Genomic DNA, 15553 nt, shown 5'->3' on the forward strand with positions numbered 1-15553 from the left:
GTGCTTCATTTAACAGAAGTGTTTTAAGCATCTGCCATGGGCCGTGTACCATGTTGGGTTCTGGTTCTTGGGTCAGTTGTTGTTTAGTTGCTAAGTCATGTCCAGCTCTTTGTGACCCCAAGGACTGTAGCCTGTCAGGCTCCTCTCTCCAAGGGATTTCCCAGGCAAGAATCCTAAAGTGGGTTGCCATTTCCTTCTCCCGGGGATCTTCCCGACCCAGGAATTTTACCTGTGATTTCTGCATTGGCTGGTAGGTTCTTTACCAGTGAGCCACTAGGGAAGTCCCCTCTTGAGTCAGTTCACTTCCATTCATAACTGCAGTGATTCCCTAGTGCAGTGATTAATGAGATGGGACTGACCGTTAAGGTAGTGAAAGCCAGTGCTCTAGACCTTCTGTCTTACCCCAAGGAAAGAATGGATACCGTAGACTTGATTTGTAGATAAACTTTTAGAGTGGAATATTTTTTGTTTGAAATATCTGTTCTAACATTATGAAATTAGTATTTTGGAATTTAGCTTCATTCATTCTCTCAGTAAATACTTGAGTCAGCTCTGAGCCAGAGTCTTTACAGGGTCCTGGGGAAACAGAACTAAGGCACTATGGAGCTGAAGTGTTGTGTGAGAGCTAGTCAAGGAAACGCTGAAATATACAAGTAGTTACAGATTTCAGTTTGTGTGCTTTAAAGGAGTCAAACCCCTTCCGATATGATAGAATCTAAAGGCAGACCAAATTTAAAAAGGTAGAGGTGACGTATAAGCTGAAATCTAAAGAACAGGGAATAGTATTCCAGGCTGAGGTTAGTAGGTATGTAGGTCCTTTGTCAGGAAGGCACTCAGCCTGCAAGCAAACGAGAGGACCAGTGTGGCAGAAGTCTTGTGAAAGTGGGGTAGGGGCAAGAGGTGAGGCCGATAAAGAGTGGAGGGCCTTCTAGAGTATGTGAAAAAATGTGTTTTATGCTTACTGCAAAGAGAAACTGTTAGTATTAAAGACTTATAACAGGGAATGACATTATTTCTAATTGACTATTTTTAAAAAGATTAGTTACTGTTTAGAGAATAGATTAAAAACAGAAGCTTAGAAATAAGACAAGTTTGAAGACTGTTGTAATAACTGTAGTGAGAGATATTGATAGATGAACCCCCTTTTCATTTAAAAAAAAGTTTGTATCTGCAGTAAAGGATTTTTTTTATTACTGCTATACCTGTAATATAATAAATTGTGCATAAAACATACAAAACAAAAGCAAACTTTATTGGATGCAATAAATAGATACAAGATTTTACAAATTTTCACACCCCTGCACCTCACTTTGGTGTGAGGACTGCACTTCAGTGGAGACTGGTGGCCTTGGCTGTGGTGAATGAATCAAGTAAACTCCTTCGGGATACATGCTGGAGGTACAGTGAGAGAACTTGGTGATAAAATAAACGTGAGGGAAGATTGAGGATATGGTAAGGAAGGGAAGAATGAAGGTACTTTTCATACTTCTTGACTAGCTTGCTGCATGGAGTCGAGGAAGGACCCGGTAGGGAACATTTAAGTTTGGTTATGGACGTGCTAAGTGTGGAATTTATGGTGAAACATCCAAAGATAGATGTTGGATAGGAGGAGATTGGAGCCTGGAGTTCCAAGAAGTCTGCGCTGAATGTGTGAATCTGAGAGCCCTGGGAGTGGATGGATTGTTCTAGTGCCTAATGTTGCATGAAGGTTTTTGTAGATTATCTAAGAACTAACTTTTTCTTATTCTCATAACCTGTTATTTCTCCCTATTTCAAAATACTTCTCATCATCTGAGTGTATTTGTCATTTCTGCATGTGTTAACACCAGTCTTGATTATTTGAGGTTCATGAGGTACATCTTTGCATCTCCTATAGTGCTCTGCAGTCCATAAACATTTCTTAGGTAATCAAGGTCTTGATTTCTCATTAGCTGAATTAAGTGGTTTGGTAAAGTGTTGAATAGGATTTTTTTGTCTTGTTTCTTGCTCTCTCTAGGAAGGTGCTTCAACACTGGATGTTCACGCTGAGGCCAGTTTTCCAAGTTTGCTTTCACAGTCATCCTGTGCTGACATGGGAGTCCCCCTTCCTGCAAAGAACTTAGTATTTAAAGATGGTATCTTAACGGAGTGGAGTGGACGATCACCCTCGTCACTTCTTATTGCTAATCTCCATTTGCAATAATTTGGTTACATCATTTGTTGCCCACCCTTTCTGCCTTTTTTCTTTCTTACCGTTAGCTTTATAGTGCCAGCCACTGAAAAGCTTCCTGCTGCTGCAGTGCAATTCATGCTTAACTGATGTTAAAGTTTGGGGAACTCGTTCATGTTTTCAGAAGTTTTCCTCATTCCTGCACCTCCTAATGCAACAAAGAGCTTTTTAGCAGCCTGCACTGTATTTTTTACCTTGAGACAATCTGCATTTCTTTTATAAAACTGAGGATATACTTTATAGGCTTTATGATGACTGTTATGTTTATAAGCAGTCACTGAATATTGCAATGGTAATTTTATATGTTAGTTTATCAAACATAAATCTTGTTTAATTTTATATTTTGTTACCTACTCTTTAAGGGATCATGGGAAGAGGTGGAACTCTTCCTCTGAAAAGGCTTCTTAGTATTTAAAGTAGCAGAATTATAAAACTGTAAACATCCATTATTGAGAGATGATCTGATAGGGCATTAAGAAGTGCTGTGGATGTTTGTAAATTAGGTATATCCGTTGAACATTGTTGAAGGTATGCAAATCAGCATAGTTAGGTATGGCTTAATGTTGACTTAGGAGATCTTAACGCAGACTGTGACTACATATTGACATCTCATAAGAAGCTTGGGAAACATTCTATTTTTAAACAATGTTTATATGTGGACTTGTGTTGTCGCTCATTTGGGGCTTTATATTTTCATAGAGTCTTTATGGAAAAATAGAATTTATTTTCCACTCTTGTAGCTGTGGCTGCTGCATGTTTTCTCCCTGACTCATTTACCCATGAGTTGTTACGGTATTGGCTTTGAGGTTTCAAACCAAGGATTTGGATTTTAGCTTAGAATTACATTTAGAGGCATTAAGGCTGTGTCTTCTGATCAGAACATTTTAGTGACAAACCTGCTGTGAGGACACATTGTTAGGCATTTGGATCTTAAATTTATGTGACTAGTTTTAGACAAAATGATAAAGACAAATCGAGTAATTTCAAAATATTTTCTTGAGTCCTTGATTCTTTTAGTATCTCAAATGTTAATTAGAATAATTGGAATCACTTTTTAGATTTTTCGAGTTACCTTCCTTGGGAAGTTTGTGCAGTGTTATAGTTTAGCTTTTCTCATAGAATAACGGTTTGCTAGTTTAAAACTGTAACCAAACTAACTGGTCAGACAGCATATATCTAAAATATTTAAAGCATTAGAAAATTTGGGAAGGTTAAACCTGAACATTTTGCTGATGATTTTTGTTATTTATAGAACTGACATTTGTGTATTTAACATACTTCTGGAAATATATGTCTTTCGTAATACTGTTAACATAACCATGCATTCAATACCTTAGCCTCCCTATTAAATGTTTTGAAGCAGGTTACCTGTGGCACAGTCACTGCTGTGTTTGGGGTAAGTGCAGTAACGTTTAGTATTCTACTTTGTCTTATATGAGGTGGAAACCAAGTGTATGTTATAAATGTTTGTCTATAAAAGGAAACATACTAATATTAAAATAATTTCTTATAACTGTGAATCACTCATTTATTTTTCCAATAATTGATATTGTACATTCCTAGTGCTATTAGGTAGGTATGTAATTTTTATAGTTTTTCACCTGATTGTTGTAAGTATTTCATTTGATCAGGGTTCTTTAATCTCATTTGCTTTGTTCAGATTAACTGTAGTTATTTTATTTATTTCTGTATTAACAAGCTAAGCCTATGGTGATGACATGTACACTAATAAAGCATTGAATGTTTATAGTTGGTAGTGAACCCTGTTGTTGGTGAATTTAAAACTTAAAATATGGGAGTGATTTGCTGCTATATTTCCTTTGAGGGATAATAGAGGAAGAAATGGAACATCATAATGATCATGAATTTTAGGGAAGGTACAAAAAAGAAAAAAGCACGTAGTCACCTCTGGTTTCTCACGTGAATGAGGAAAGATTCTACTTCCAGCTGAAGACGTCTCATACTTTTAAAGATGGAGAATCTGCATTTTTAGAGCTGTTAGCAAAATGTGAAAGCCACTTTTATGCTTTACTTTGTGGATTTGGTTTTGTTTCATTCATACATTAACTCATGTCGAGATGCATTGCTTAAACCTGTGTGTTGATCCTATTCAACAATAAAGGTAAAATATAGAATTTCTTATTTGCCAAAGAAAATGTATGAAAGAATTTTTATCCAGTTTTTCTGCAGACGTTTAAAGTCATTTCACTTGGCTTTGTGCTCCCTCCCCTCTTTTTTGTCTTTAATGTAGCTTAAACCATTGGCAAACTACAGAAATCAAGAGAAAAAAGAAATATAAAAGACATAGAATTTAGTATGGTACAGTTTCACCTTTCACACAGGTCCAAAGAAATGTAACTTTATGTTAAGATCATCTGACTTCCTTGATTCCTTTTTTCCTTTTAAAATTGTAATCAGATGATTCTGTGTTTTTTTTAATTTCAGGAATAGTGCTTTCTTTTACTCGTTTCCACTTTTCTCTGCCATTTGTGTTTCTCTTTTGTGTTAAGTGTTTGAAATACAGTTTGTATTTAATGATTTTAAAATACCAAAGCTGTAACTGAGTACAGTGGATTTTTCCTGGTTGATGTTAATATTACAGTGAAATGTATAAAGTGTTGTCAGTCTGATTATGGACACTATAATATGTTTACAAATAAACTGTGGTGTTGATCAGGTTGCTGTGAAAATGTGTATAATCTTCTGTTAAGTCCCTTTCATAATTTAAAATACACACATGCTTTCAGTGCTGAGGCTTCTATACTTTAAAAGAAAAAACAACAACAACAAACTAATTTTACAATAATTTCAAATTAGCAGAAAAATTGCAAAGGTGTCTGGAGATATTCCCTATACCCTTCCACAGGCTTCCCCTAATGTTAACACCTTATATAAACTATGACGCATTTGTCAAAACTCAGAAATTAACACTGGTACCATACTATTTACTAAAATACAGATGATGATTGCGTTTTCACGCATTTTCCCTCTGATGTTTTCTTCTGTTCCGGGACCGTGTCCAAGGCACCATGGGGCATTTATTTAGTCAGCACTGCCTCATACTCCTCCAGTCCATTGACAGTTTCTCAGTCTTTCCTGACCTCGAGACTGTGCAGAGCACTAGTTGGTTATTTGGTAGGATGGCCCTCAAAGTGGGTTTGTCTGGTGTTTTCTCAGATTGGAGGCTGTGCCTCATGGGGAGGATAGCACAGATGTCATGTGCCCTTCCACGTGTCTCATGTCATGGGTTGCATAGTTAACAGATGTTACTAGTGGTGTCTCTACTTTGGTTAAAGTGATGGTGTCTGCAGGTTTTTCCACTTTCCATACTCTTTTTTTGGAAGTGAGTTACTCTAGCCCACACTCAAAGGGAAGGAGCAGTGTATATATTCTTTACAGATTTTCTTTTAAAGATTTGTTCCTTTGCTTTATTTGGTCATTTGTTTATATTAGTATGTAATCATGATTATTTATTTTATACTTTTGAGTCAAAATCCAGTATACCTGTTATTTATTTTGTTGTGCAAATTGTTCAGCTTTGCCTATCGGGAGCTCTTTGAAGCTGACCTCTAAATCCTTTAACATACCCTCATTTTTTTTTTTAAGACTAATCTTCCTTTCTAGCACTGTGGGTGTTATCTGGATGCCAGCCCTGGAATTAGCTATTTCCCCAAGGAGCCTCGGTTCCTTTCTTTGCAGATTGGCATTTGGAAACCAAGATTGGGATTTAGGTGTGCTTGCTTTCTCACCTTTTTGGTGAAAGGACCTAAGAGATATAAATATGTGTACTAACCAGTATGTGGGTGCACATGTCCATATGTTTAGATCTATCTGTAGGCATATTAAGTTCAACTGATTCTCATAATTCAGCACCATAAGTTTCATTCTGAGAAACCTGGCTCCTTTTATCTACAGTTTATTTGCTTATTTGTTGAACCCTGGCATGCTTATACAGTGGTTTCAGAATAACTATGTTGTACCCCTGTGAGAAACAGATAGACTTAGCGTTCCTTTAAGTACTTTTTTTGTCTTTAACCTTAAATAGTATCCACTCAAAACATTTTCCAAAGCAACAGTACAGCTCATTGTTCCCTTCATTGAGGTTATAAGATACATTTGCAAAACGGATTTCGTTTGTCACACACTGCATTCCATGTGGGATCCCTTGACATCACAAACCCGAAGTGCAGTTTTCATTTTCTTCGGAAAGTTTTATGTTTTTTTCACATAGTCAAATTCACTCTGCCAGGTCTTTGGCAAATGCATAGCATGTGTTCACCCACCATCCTTGTACTATCCAGAATGGTTCTGTCACCCTGAAAATTCCCCTCTGTACTCAACCCCTCACCCTACACCTCACAACCACTTTTGCTTTTCTCAGAATGTCATATAAATGGTGGAATTGTACAGTTTGTAACCTTTTAAGCCTAGCCACTTGTGCATAACAAAATGCGTTTTAAATTCATACATGTTGTAAGTCAATAGCTCTGTTTCTGTTGCTGAGTACTTCATTGTATGGACATATCAATGTCGTGTAAAATTCATGTGCAAGTTTTAATATAAACACAATTCATTTTGCTTGAGTAAATACCTAGGAATGGGATTTCTGAGTCGTTGGTAAGTGTGTATTTAACTTTATAAGAAACTGCCAAACTCGCCAGTGACTATGACATTTCACATTACTGCCAGCAATGAATGAAGGTTCCCATTCCAATGGTATCTTACAGTGGTTGAAATAATTCATTTTCCCAGTGAAAAATTATGTTGGGCATCTTTTCATATGCTTATTTGCCATACATGCGTCTTCTCTGGTAAGGTATCTGTTCAGATCTGTTCCTCATATTTTAAAAATTAGGTGTACTGAATTTTAAGAGTTCAGTAAATATTTGAGTACAGATCTTTGATCAGATACACGCTCTGCAGGTGTTTTCTCCCAGTCTGTCTTGTCTATTCATTCTCTTAATAGTGTCTTTTAAGGTAAAGAACAAAAGTTTTAAATTTGACAGTGTCTGATTTGTTAGTGTTTTTGTTTTTTTAATGGATTGTGCTGTTGTTGCTGTTATCTAAAAATTCATCACCCAAGATGCAGCATTTTCATTTTCTTCTCAAAGTTGTATAGTTTTATGTTTAGGTCTCTGACCGACTTGAGCTAATTTTAATGTATGAGGTACATGTTTATCCTTTCTTTGCTACATCGCCATAACACCTTTGTCAAAAATCAGTTGATGGGGACTCCTCTGGTGGTTCAGTGGCTAAGACTCCATGCTCCCAAAGCAGAAGCCCTGGCTTTAATCCCTCATCAGGGAACTAGATCCCACATGCCACAACTAAGACTCAACCAAATAAATATTGAAACAAAAGATCAGTTGATAGACTTATAGAGACAAAAGTAGATCAGTAGATGCCTGCGGGGGAGATGAGGAGTGACTGCAGATGGGCATGAAGCATCTTGGAGTGCTGGAAATGCTATGAAAGTGGATTGTGGCGATTGATGGTTGTTCAACTCAGGTTTTCAAAAAAATGCACTGTACACTTAAATCAAGTAAATTTTATCATGTAAATTATACTTCAATAAAGTGGTTTTAAGAAATCAATTGACTTTTTTTTTGTCTGGGTCTATTTCTGAGCACTCAAGTCTGTTTCATTGATCATCGTGTCTGTTCTTTTAATACCACGCTGAAATTGGATACTGTTCAGTTCAGTTCAGTCGCTCAGTCATGTCCGACTCTCTGCGACCCCATGAACCACAGCACGCCAGGCCTCCCTGTCCATCACCAACTCCCGGAGTTCACCCAAACTCATGTCCATTGAGTTGGTGATGCCATCCAGCCATCTCATTCTCTGTCGTCCCCGTCTCCTCCTACCCCCAATCCTTCCCAGCATCAGACATTTTTCCAGTGAGTCAACTCGTCGCATGAGGTGGCCAAAGTATTGCAGTTTCAGCTTTAACATAAGTCCTTCCAATGAACACCCAGGATTGATCTCCTTTAGAATAGACTGGTTGGATCTCCTTGCAGTCCAAGGGACTCTCAAGAGTCTTCTCCAGCATCACAGTTCAAAAGCATCAATTCTTCGGCGATCAGCTTTCTTCACAGTCCAACACTCACATCCATACATGACCACTGGAAAAACCATAGCCTTGACTAGACGGACCTTGGTTGGCAAAGTAATGTCTCTGCTTTTTAATATGCTATCTAGGCTGGTCATAACTTTCCTTCCAAGGAGTAAGCATCTTTTAATTTCATGGCTGCAATCAGCATCCGCAGTGATTTTGGAACCCAAAAAAATAAAGTCTGACACTGTTTCTACTGTTTCCCCATCTATTTCCCATGAAGTGATGGGACCAGATGCCATGATCTTCATTTTCTGAATGTTGAGCTTCAAGCCAGCCTTTTCACTCTCCTCTTTCACTTTCATCAAGAGGCCTTTGAGTTCCTCTTCACTTTCTCCCATAAGGGTGGTGTCATCTGCATATCTGAGGTTATTGATATTTCTCCCGGCAATCTTGATTCCAGCTTGTGCTTCTTCCAGCCCAGCGTTCCTCATGATGTACTCTGCATATAAGTTAAATAAGCAGGGTGACAATATACAACCTTGACATACTCCTTTTCCTATTTGGAACCAGTGTGTTGTTCCATGTCCAGTTCTAACTATTGCTTCCTGACCTGCATACAGGTTTCTCAAGAGGCAGGTCAGGTGGTCTGGTATTCCCATCTCTTTCAGATTTTCCACAGTTTATTGTGATCCACACAGTCAAAGGCTTTGGCATAGTCAATGAAGCAGAAATAGATGTTTTTCTGGAACTCTCTTGCTTTCTCCATGATCCAGCGGATGTTGGCCATTTGATCTCTGGTTCCTCTGCCTTTTCTAAAACCTGCTTGAACATCTGGAATTTCACGATTCACATATTGCTGAAGCCTAGCTTGGAGAATTTTGAGCATGACTTTACTAGCATGTGAGATGAGTGCAATTGTGCGGTAGTTTGAGAATTCTTTGGCATTGCCTTTCTTTGGGATTGGAATGAAGACTGACCTTTTCCAGTCCTGTGGCCACTGCTGAGTTTTCCAAATTTGCTGGCATATTGAGTGCAGCACTTTCACAGCATCATCTTTCAGGATTTGAAATAGCTCAACTGGAATTCTATCCGCTCCACTAGCTTCGTTTGTCGTGATGTTCTCTAAGGCCCACTTGACTTCACATTCCAAGATGTCTGGTTCCAGGTGAGTGATCATGCCATCGTGATTATCTTCGTCGTGAAGATCTTTTTTGTACAGTTCTTCTGTGTATTCTTGCCACCTCTTCTTAATATCCTCTGCTTCTGTTAGATCCATACCATTACTGTCCTTTATCGAGCCCATCTTTGCATGAAATGTTCTCTTGATATCTCTAATTTTCTTGAAAAGATCTCTTGTTTTTCCTATTCTGTTGTTTTCCTCTATTTCTTTGCATTGATCGCTGAGGAAGGCTTTTTTAACTCTCCTTGATATTCTTCGGAACTCTGCATTCAGATGCTTATATCTTTCCTTTCCTCCTTTGCTTTTCGCCTCCCTTCTTTTAACAGCTATTTGTAAGGCCTCCTCAGACAGCCATTTTGCTTTTTTGCATTTCTTTTCCATGGGAATGGTCTTGATCCCTGTCTCCTGTACAATGTCACGAACCTCCATCCAGAGTTCATCAGGCACTCTATCGATCAGATCTAGACCCTGAAATCTATTTCTTACTTCCACTGTATAATCATAAGGGATTTGATTTAGGTCATATCTGAATGGTCTAATGGTTTCCCCTACTTTCTTCAATTTAAGTCTGAATGTGGCAATAAGGAGTTCATGATCTGAGCCACAGTCAGCTCCTGGTCTTGTTTTCGCTGACTGTATACAGCTTCTCCATCTTTGGCTGCAAAGAATATAATCAATCTGATTTCGGTGTTGACCATCTGGTGATGTCCATGTGTAGAGTCTTCTCTTGTGTTGTTGGAAAAGGGTGTTTGCTATGACCAGTGCGTTCTCTTGGCAAAACTCTATTAGCCTTTGCCCTGCTTCATTTCGTGCTCCAAGGCCAAATTTGCCTGTTACTCCAGGTGTTTCTTGACTTCCTACTTTTGCATTCCAGTCCCCTATAATATAAAGGACATCTTTTTTGGGTGTTAGTTCTAAAAGGTCTTGTAGGTGTTCATAGAACTGTTCAACTTTGGCTTCTTCAGCATTACTGGGTGGGGCATAGACTTGGATTACTGTAATATTGAATGGTTTGCCTTGGAAACGAACAGAAATCATTCTGTCGTTTTTAAGATTGCATCCAAGTACTGCATTTCGGACTCTTTTGTTGACCATGATGGCTACTTCATTTCTTCTAAGGGATTCCTGCCCACAGTAGTAGATATAATGGTCATCTGAGTTAAATTCACCCATTCCAGTCCATTTTAGTTTACTGATTCCTAGTGACCACCAAGAAGGTCCCAAAATTTCCTTACCTTATAAGGCATTTTGATTTGAGTTTTCTATTCCATGTAACCCAAAACATCCTAAATGATAAATGATTTTTTAGACTGGAAAACTAAAGGGCAAATAAGTGAGATAAGTTATCCAATGTCACTGAACAAGGAATTACTGGGGTTGAATTTGCATACAGAGCTGTCTGACTTCTCTCCGTTATACCAGTTCAATCATTTCCCTGGAGTGTGGCTTTGGACAAATTCTACCGCTTCTCTGAACTTTGACTTCCTTCTCTGTAAAATAGAGATGCACATTTTGCCTTTTGTTGTTGTTTAGTCATTAAGTTGTGTCCGATTCTTTTGTGACCCCATGGACTGTAGCCCACCAGGCTCCTCTGTCCATGGAATTCTCCAGACAAGAATACTGGAGTGGGTTGCCATTTCCTTCTCCAGGGGACCTTTCCACCCCAGGGATGAAACCCCAGTCGCCTGCATTGCAGGTAGATTCTCTGCCTCCGAACCACTATGATGCGTTAAAGTCTTGTGGCCACTGCTGAGTTTTCCCAATTTGCTGACATATTGAGTACAGCACTTTCACAGCATTATCTTTTAGGATTTGAAATAGATCAACTGGAATTCCATCACCTCCACTAGCTTTGTTCATAGTGATGCTTCCTAAGGCCCACTTGACTTCACATTCCAGGATGTCTGGCTCTAGGTGAGTGATCACACCATCGTGTTTATTTGGGTCATTAAGATCTTTTTTGTACAGTTCTTGTGTGTATTCTTGCCACCTCTTCTTAATAGCTTCTGCTTCTGTTAGGTCCATACCATTTCTGTCCTTTATTGTGCCCATCTTTGCATGAAATGTTCCCATGATACCTCTAATTTTCTTGAAGAGATTTCTAGTCATTCCCATTCTGTTGTTTTCCTGTATTTCCTTGCATTGATCACTAAGGAAGGCTTTTTTTTTAATCTCTCCTTGCTATTCTTTGGAACTCTGCATTCGAATGGATATATCTTTCCTTTTCTCTTTGCCTTTAGCTTCTCTTCTTCTCACAGCAGTTTGTAAGGCCTCCTCAGACAACCATTTTGTCTTTTTTGCATTTGTTTTTCTTGGGGATGGTCTCAATCCCTGCCTCTTGTACAATGTACATAATAGTGTATGTTATACACAATATAATGTATAATCTCATCTAAAATAATTTCAGGACCACCAGGGAAACACACAGTTCACACACACGCTCAAATATGTATTTGGGGCTTCCCTGGTGGTCCAGAGGTTAAGAATCCACTTGCCAATGCAGGGAACATGGGTTTAATCCTTGGTCTGGGAAGATCCACATGCCATAGAGCAGCTAAGCCTGTGAGCTATAACTCACGCTCTAGAGCCTCTGCTCCACAAGAGAAGTCACCGAAGTGACAAGCCCAAACAACCCAAGCAGAGAGTAGCCTCAGCTCACTGCGACTAGAGAAAGCCAGAACAGGGCAACGAAGACCCAGTGCAGCCAAAATAAATAAATATATAAATTAGTAAGCACAGACTTACTTCTGTGCAGCCCCAATTGTCCAAAAAATAAAAATGTATTTGGAAAAATGGCGGTTTACCCTCACATCTCTCCTGCCTTGCGCACTGTAAACTGCTTCACCATTCCCAGCTCTGCGGGAAGCATGTGCTATTGGTTGTCACTTGGCCTCCCCAGACTCTCTCCCTCATTGCAAGATGCTTCTCCGTGAACACCAGTGTCAGTTAACAGCTTCTGTGCGACAGGCTGTACTTCTCCTTATTGTGTTGTCCTTCTTCCCATCGTTACCAGGTGTAGATCAGACTCTACTGAAATATATGTGAGTCTGACTTGGGTCCTTTGGCTGTGAAGGGCAGCCTTGACACAAGTGGTGAAAGTTCAATATTGGTCTAAGGATGAGATCACAGTTTCTGTATGTCTTACACACGTGAACTCATTTTCTCTTCACAACAACCCCATGAGTTAGTAACTTAATTTACAGATGAGGCAACGGAGGCTCAGACAGGTTAAGTAACTTGCTCAAGATCACGCAAGTAGGTAGTAAGAGCCAGGATCATCCAGGTTCTGGAGTCGGGGATTTTGCCGCTGCACTGTACTGCCTCTCAACAAACAAACAATAAACAAACAAATGAGATAAGTATATTGTGGATCAGAGAGTGACCTATACCAATGGAGAATACCAAAGGAGGGTGTGCAGGGGGCTGGGTTTTCACTGAAGTGAGTGGTCAGAAATGACGTCTCTGAGCAACTGAGGATTTGAGCAGAGGCCTGATGGGGTTGAAGGAGGAACCTTGAAAAATCATTCATTTCACTCATGAAATCAATCTTAAGGATATATTAACTCTGATCTTGCCCACTGCGCAGCTCAACGTAATAAGATATACAGAATCAAATTTAGGAGAAACATTATTATTGTTTGGTGCTGGAAAATAGAGACAAGAATATCAAAACACATGGATGAGAATAAGGATGTATGCTTAGTCTTCTCCACGCCTGGTTCAAAGTGGGGGCAGGATTATACAACAGAGAATGCAGGCTCCTGGGGGCGAAGTCCACAGAGTCAGGGTTGTTGTTGTTCAGCCGCTCAGTGTCCGACCCTTTGCGACCCCATGGACGGCAGCACACCAGGCTCCTCTGCCCTTCACTAGCTCCTGGAGTTTACTCAAACTCATGTCCATTGAGTCGGTGATGCCAGCCAACCATCTCATCCTCAGTCGTCCCCTTCTCCTGCCTTCAATCTTTCCCAGCATCAGGTTTTTTTTTTTTTTAATCAGTTGGCTCTTCACATCAGGAGGCCAAAATTTTGGAGCTTCAGCTTCAGCGTCAGTTCTTCCAATGAATATTCAGGATTGATTTCCTTTAGGATGGACTGGTTTGATCCCCTTGCAGTCCAAGGGACTCTCAAGAGTCTTCTCCAACACCAGAGTTCAAAAATATCAATTCTGTGGTGCTCAGCCTTCCTTATGGTCCAACTCTCACATCTGTACATGACTTCTGGGGAAAAAAAACCATAGCTTTGACTATACAAACCTTTGCTGGCAGAGTAACATCTCTGATTTTTTTACGCTGTCTAGATTTGTTGTCGGAGAGGGCAATGGCAAGCCACTCCAGTGTTCTTGCCTGGAGAATCCCAGGGACGGGGGAGCCTGGTGGGCTTCCGTCTATGGGGTCACACAGAGTTGGACACGACTGAAGGCGACTGAGCAGCAGCTGCAGCAGCAGGTTTGTCATAGCTCTTCTTCCAAGGAGCAAGTGTCTTCTAAATGCATGATTACAGTCACCATCTGCAGTGCTTTTGGAGCCCAAGAAAATAGTTTGTCACTGTTTCCATTGCTTCCCCATCTATTGATGGGCTTTTTACTTTGCTTCCTCGCTTCCCCCATCTGTGTTCTGTAAAAGAACTTGGCCTCCAGACCCTGATAAGATGGATTTTAGACTGTCCAAAGCCGTATTCCTGTAGACTGCCAGGCTCCTCTGTTCATGGGATTCTCTAGGCAAGGATACTGGAGTGGGTTGCATTGCTGTCTTCCAGGGGATCTTCCCAGGGATCTGTGTCTCTTCTGTCTCTTGCATTAGCAGGTGGGTCCTTTACCCCTCGTGCCCCCTGGGAGGCCCTGTCTCAACACCTCATCTCTCAGTTAATCGGCCTGCTATGCAGCAAGTAGGGCGAGTTTGAACTCAGGGACGAGAGGATGCTTCAGAGACTCAGGGTGAAAACTGATGAGGGTCTGAACCTGCACTAAAACAGGGCTAGCAAGATACATGAACAGTCAAAAAATGTTCACGTTTGGCGAAAAATAAAGGTTTCTTTCCGTTTGTTGAGAGGTTGATTTAGGAGACTGAGGTCTAAGTCACAGACAGACCACTAACTAGTTTTGTGGCCTAGGGCCAATCATTCCTTTTAAATGTTACTTTTCTTCTGCCGCGTGGTGACAATGATAACTGTCCTGTCAACTCAGGATGCTGCAGCAATCCAGAGAAGCAGAGAGCCTGAAAGAGCAGCCATCACTATAAAGGACTGTGTCCATGGAAGTGATCTGGGGATATGGGGACGGGCATGCTAATTGAAATGAGGACGGGCATGCTAATTTATTCACAGGCACGGGCTGTGTAGCAAAGGACAAGATTATCATGGAAGTGATTTTTATTGGTATAATTTTAGGCAGTTCTGGGATTCCACATCAATTAGGATTTTAAAAACACAAGGAAACATGGAAAACTATTATTTAAAAGAATGATTTTTTTTTTTTTAATTTATGTGAAACAATAGCAGCATCTGAAGAGGAGAGACTTCCTCTGTCGCTGTGAGTAGTGACAATCACAGAACATGCTGAGTCTTACAGCCGCTTCTTGTTTTAAAAAAATTTTCATTTCTTTGACTGCACTTGATCTTAGTTGCAGCAGGTGAGACCTTCATTGACATGTGTGGGCTCTTTTAGTTTCAGAATATGGGATCTAGTTTCCTGACCAGGGATCAAACCTGGGCACCTTGCATTGGGAACCCGGAGTTTTAGCCACTGGACCACTAGGAAGTCCATTTACAGCCACTTCTGAGCAAAATGGACCCACCCACTATCCTAGTTGAGGGCTCAATTCAAGGCAGCTGCGTTTGATACCTCACGCTTCATCTGACCCAGCAGCAGCAGATACATCAGTGGTCTAAGATGTGCCCTTGTGTCAAAGAGACTCTTCCAAACGGGAATAATTAACTGAGCCAGGAGGGCAGTTTCTATAGGAAATTTGAATGAGAAAGTAAAGCATCCCCTCTGTGGCATAAGGACCATGGGTAGACGGGTAACACGGCAGACCCCTAGGGAGAAGGGGGGGTGATGGTAGAAGGAAGATGGTAAAACACTAGGGAGATGGTCCAAGACCTTTTACTTCCAG

The 15553-nt window shown here is 40.1% G+C and overlaps 1 protein-coding gene across 6 annotated transcripts in view; it reads left to right on the plus strand.

The window, feature by feature from the left end:
- FAM91A1 (family with sequence similarity 91 member A1) overlaps positions 1-7803 on the plus strand; it is a 43910-nt gene extending 36107 nt beyond the window's left edge. For all 6 annotated transcript variants that reach the window (XM_088844815.1, XM_088844818.1, XM_088844819.1 and 3 more), the window contains one exon: positions 1997-7803. In XM_088844815.1, the coding sequence (XP_088700941.1) occupies positions 1997-2182 (186 nt within the window). In that variant the 3' untranslated portion in view covers positions 2183-7803. The remainder of the gene's footprint in view (positions 1-1996) is intronic.
- Positions 7804-15553: the final 7750 nt, after the last annotated feature.

Source organism: Moschus berezovskii, chromosome 16 (assembly GCF_049115385.1).
Source record: "Moschus berezovskii isolate FMDL1 chromosome 16, NW_MosBer_1.0, whole genome shotgun sequence".
Classification (NCBI taxonomy): domain Eukaryota; kingdom Metazoa; phylum Chordata; class Mammalia; order Artiodactyla; family Moschidae; genus Moschus; species Moschus berezovskii.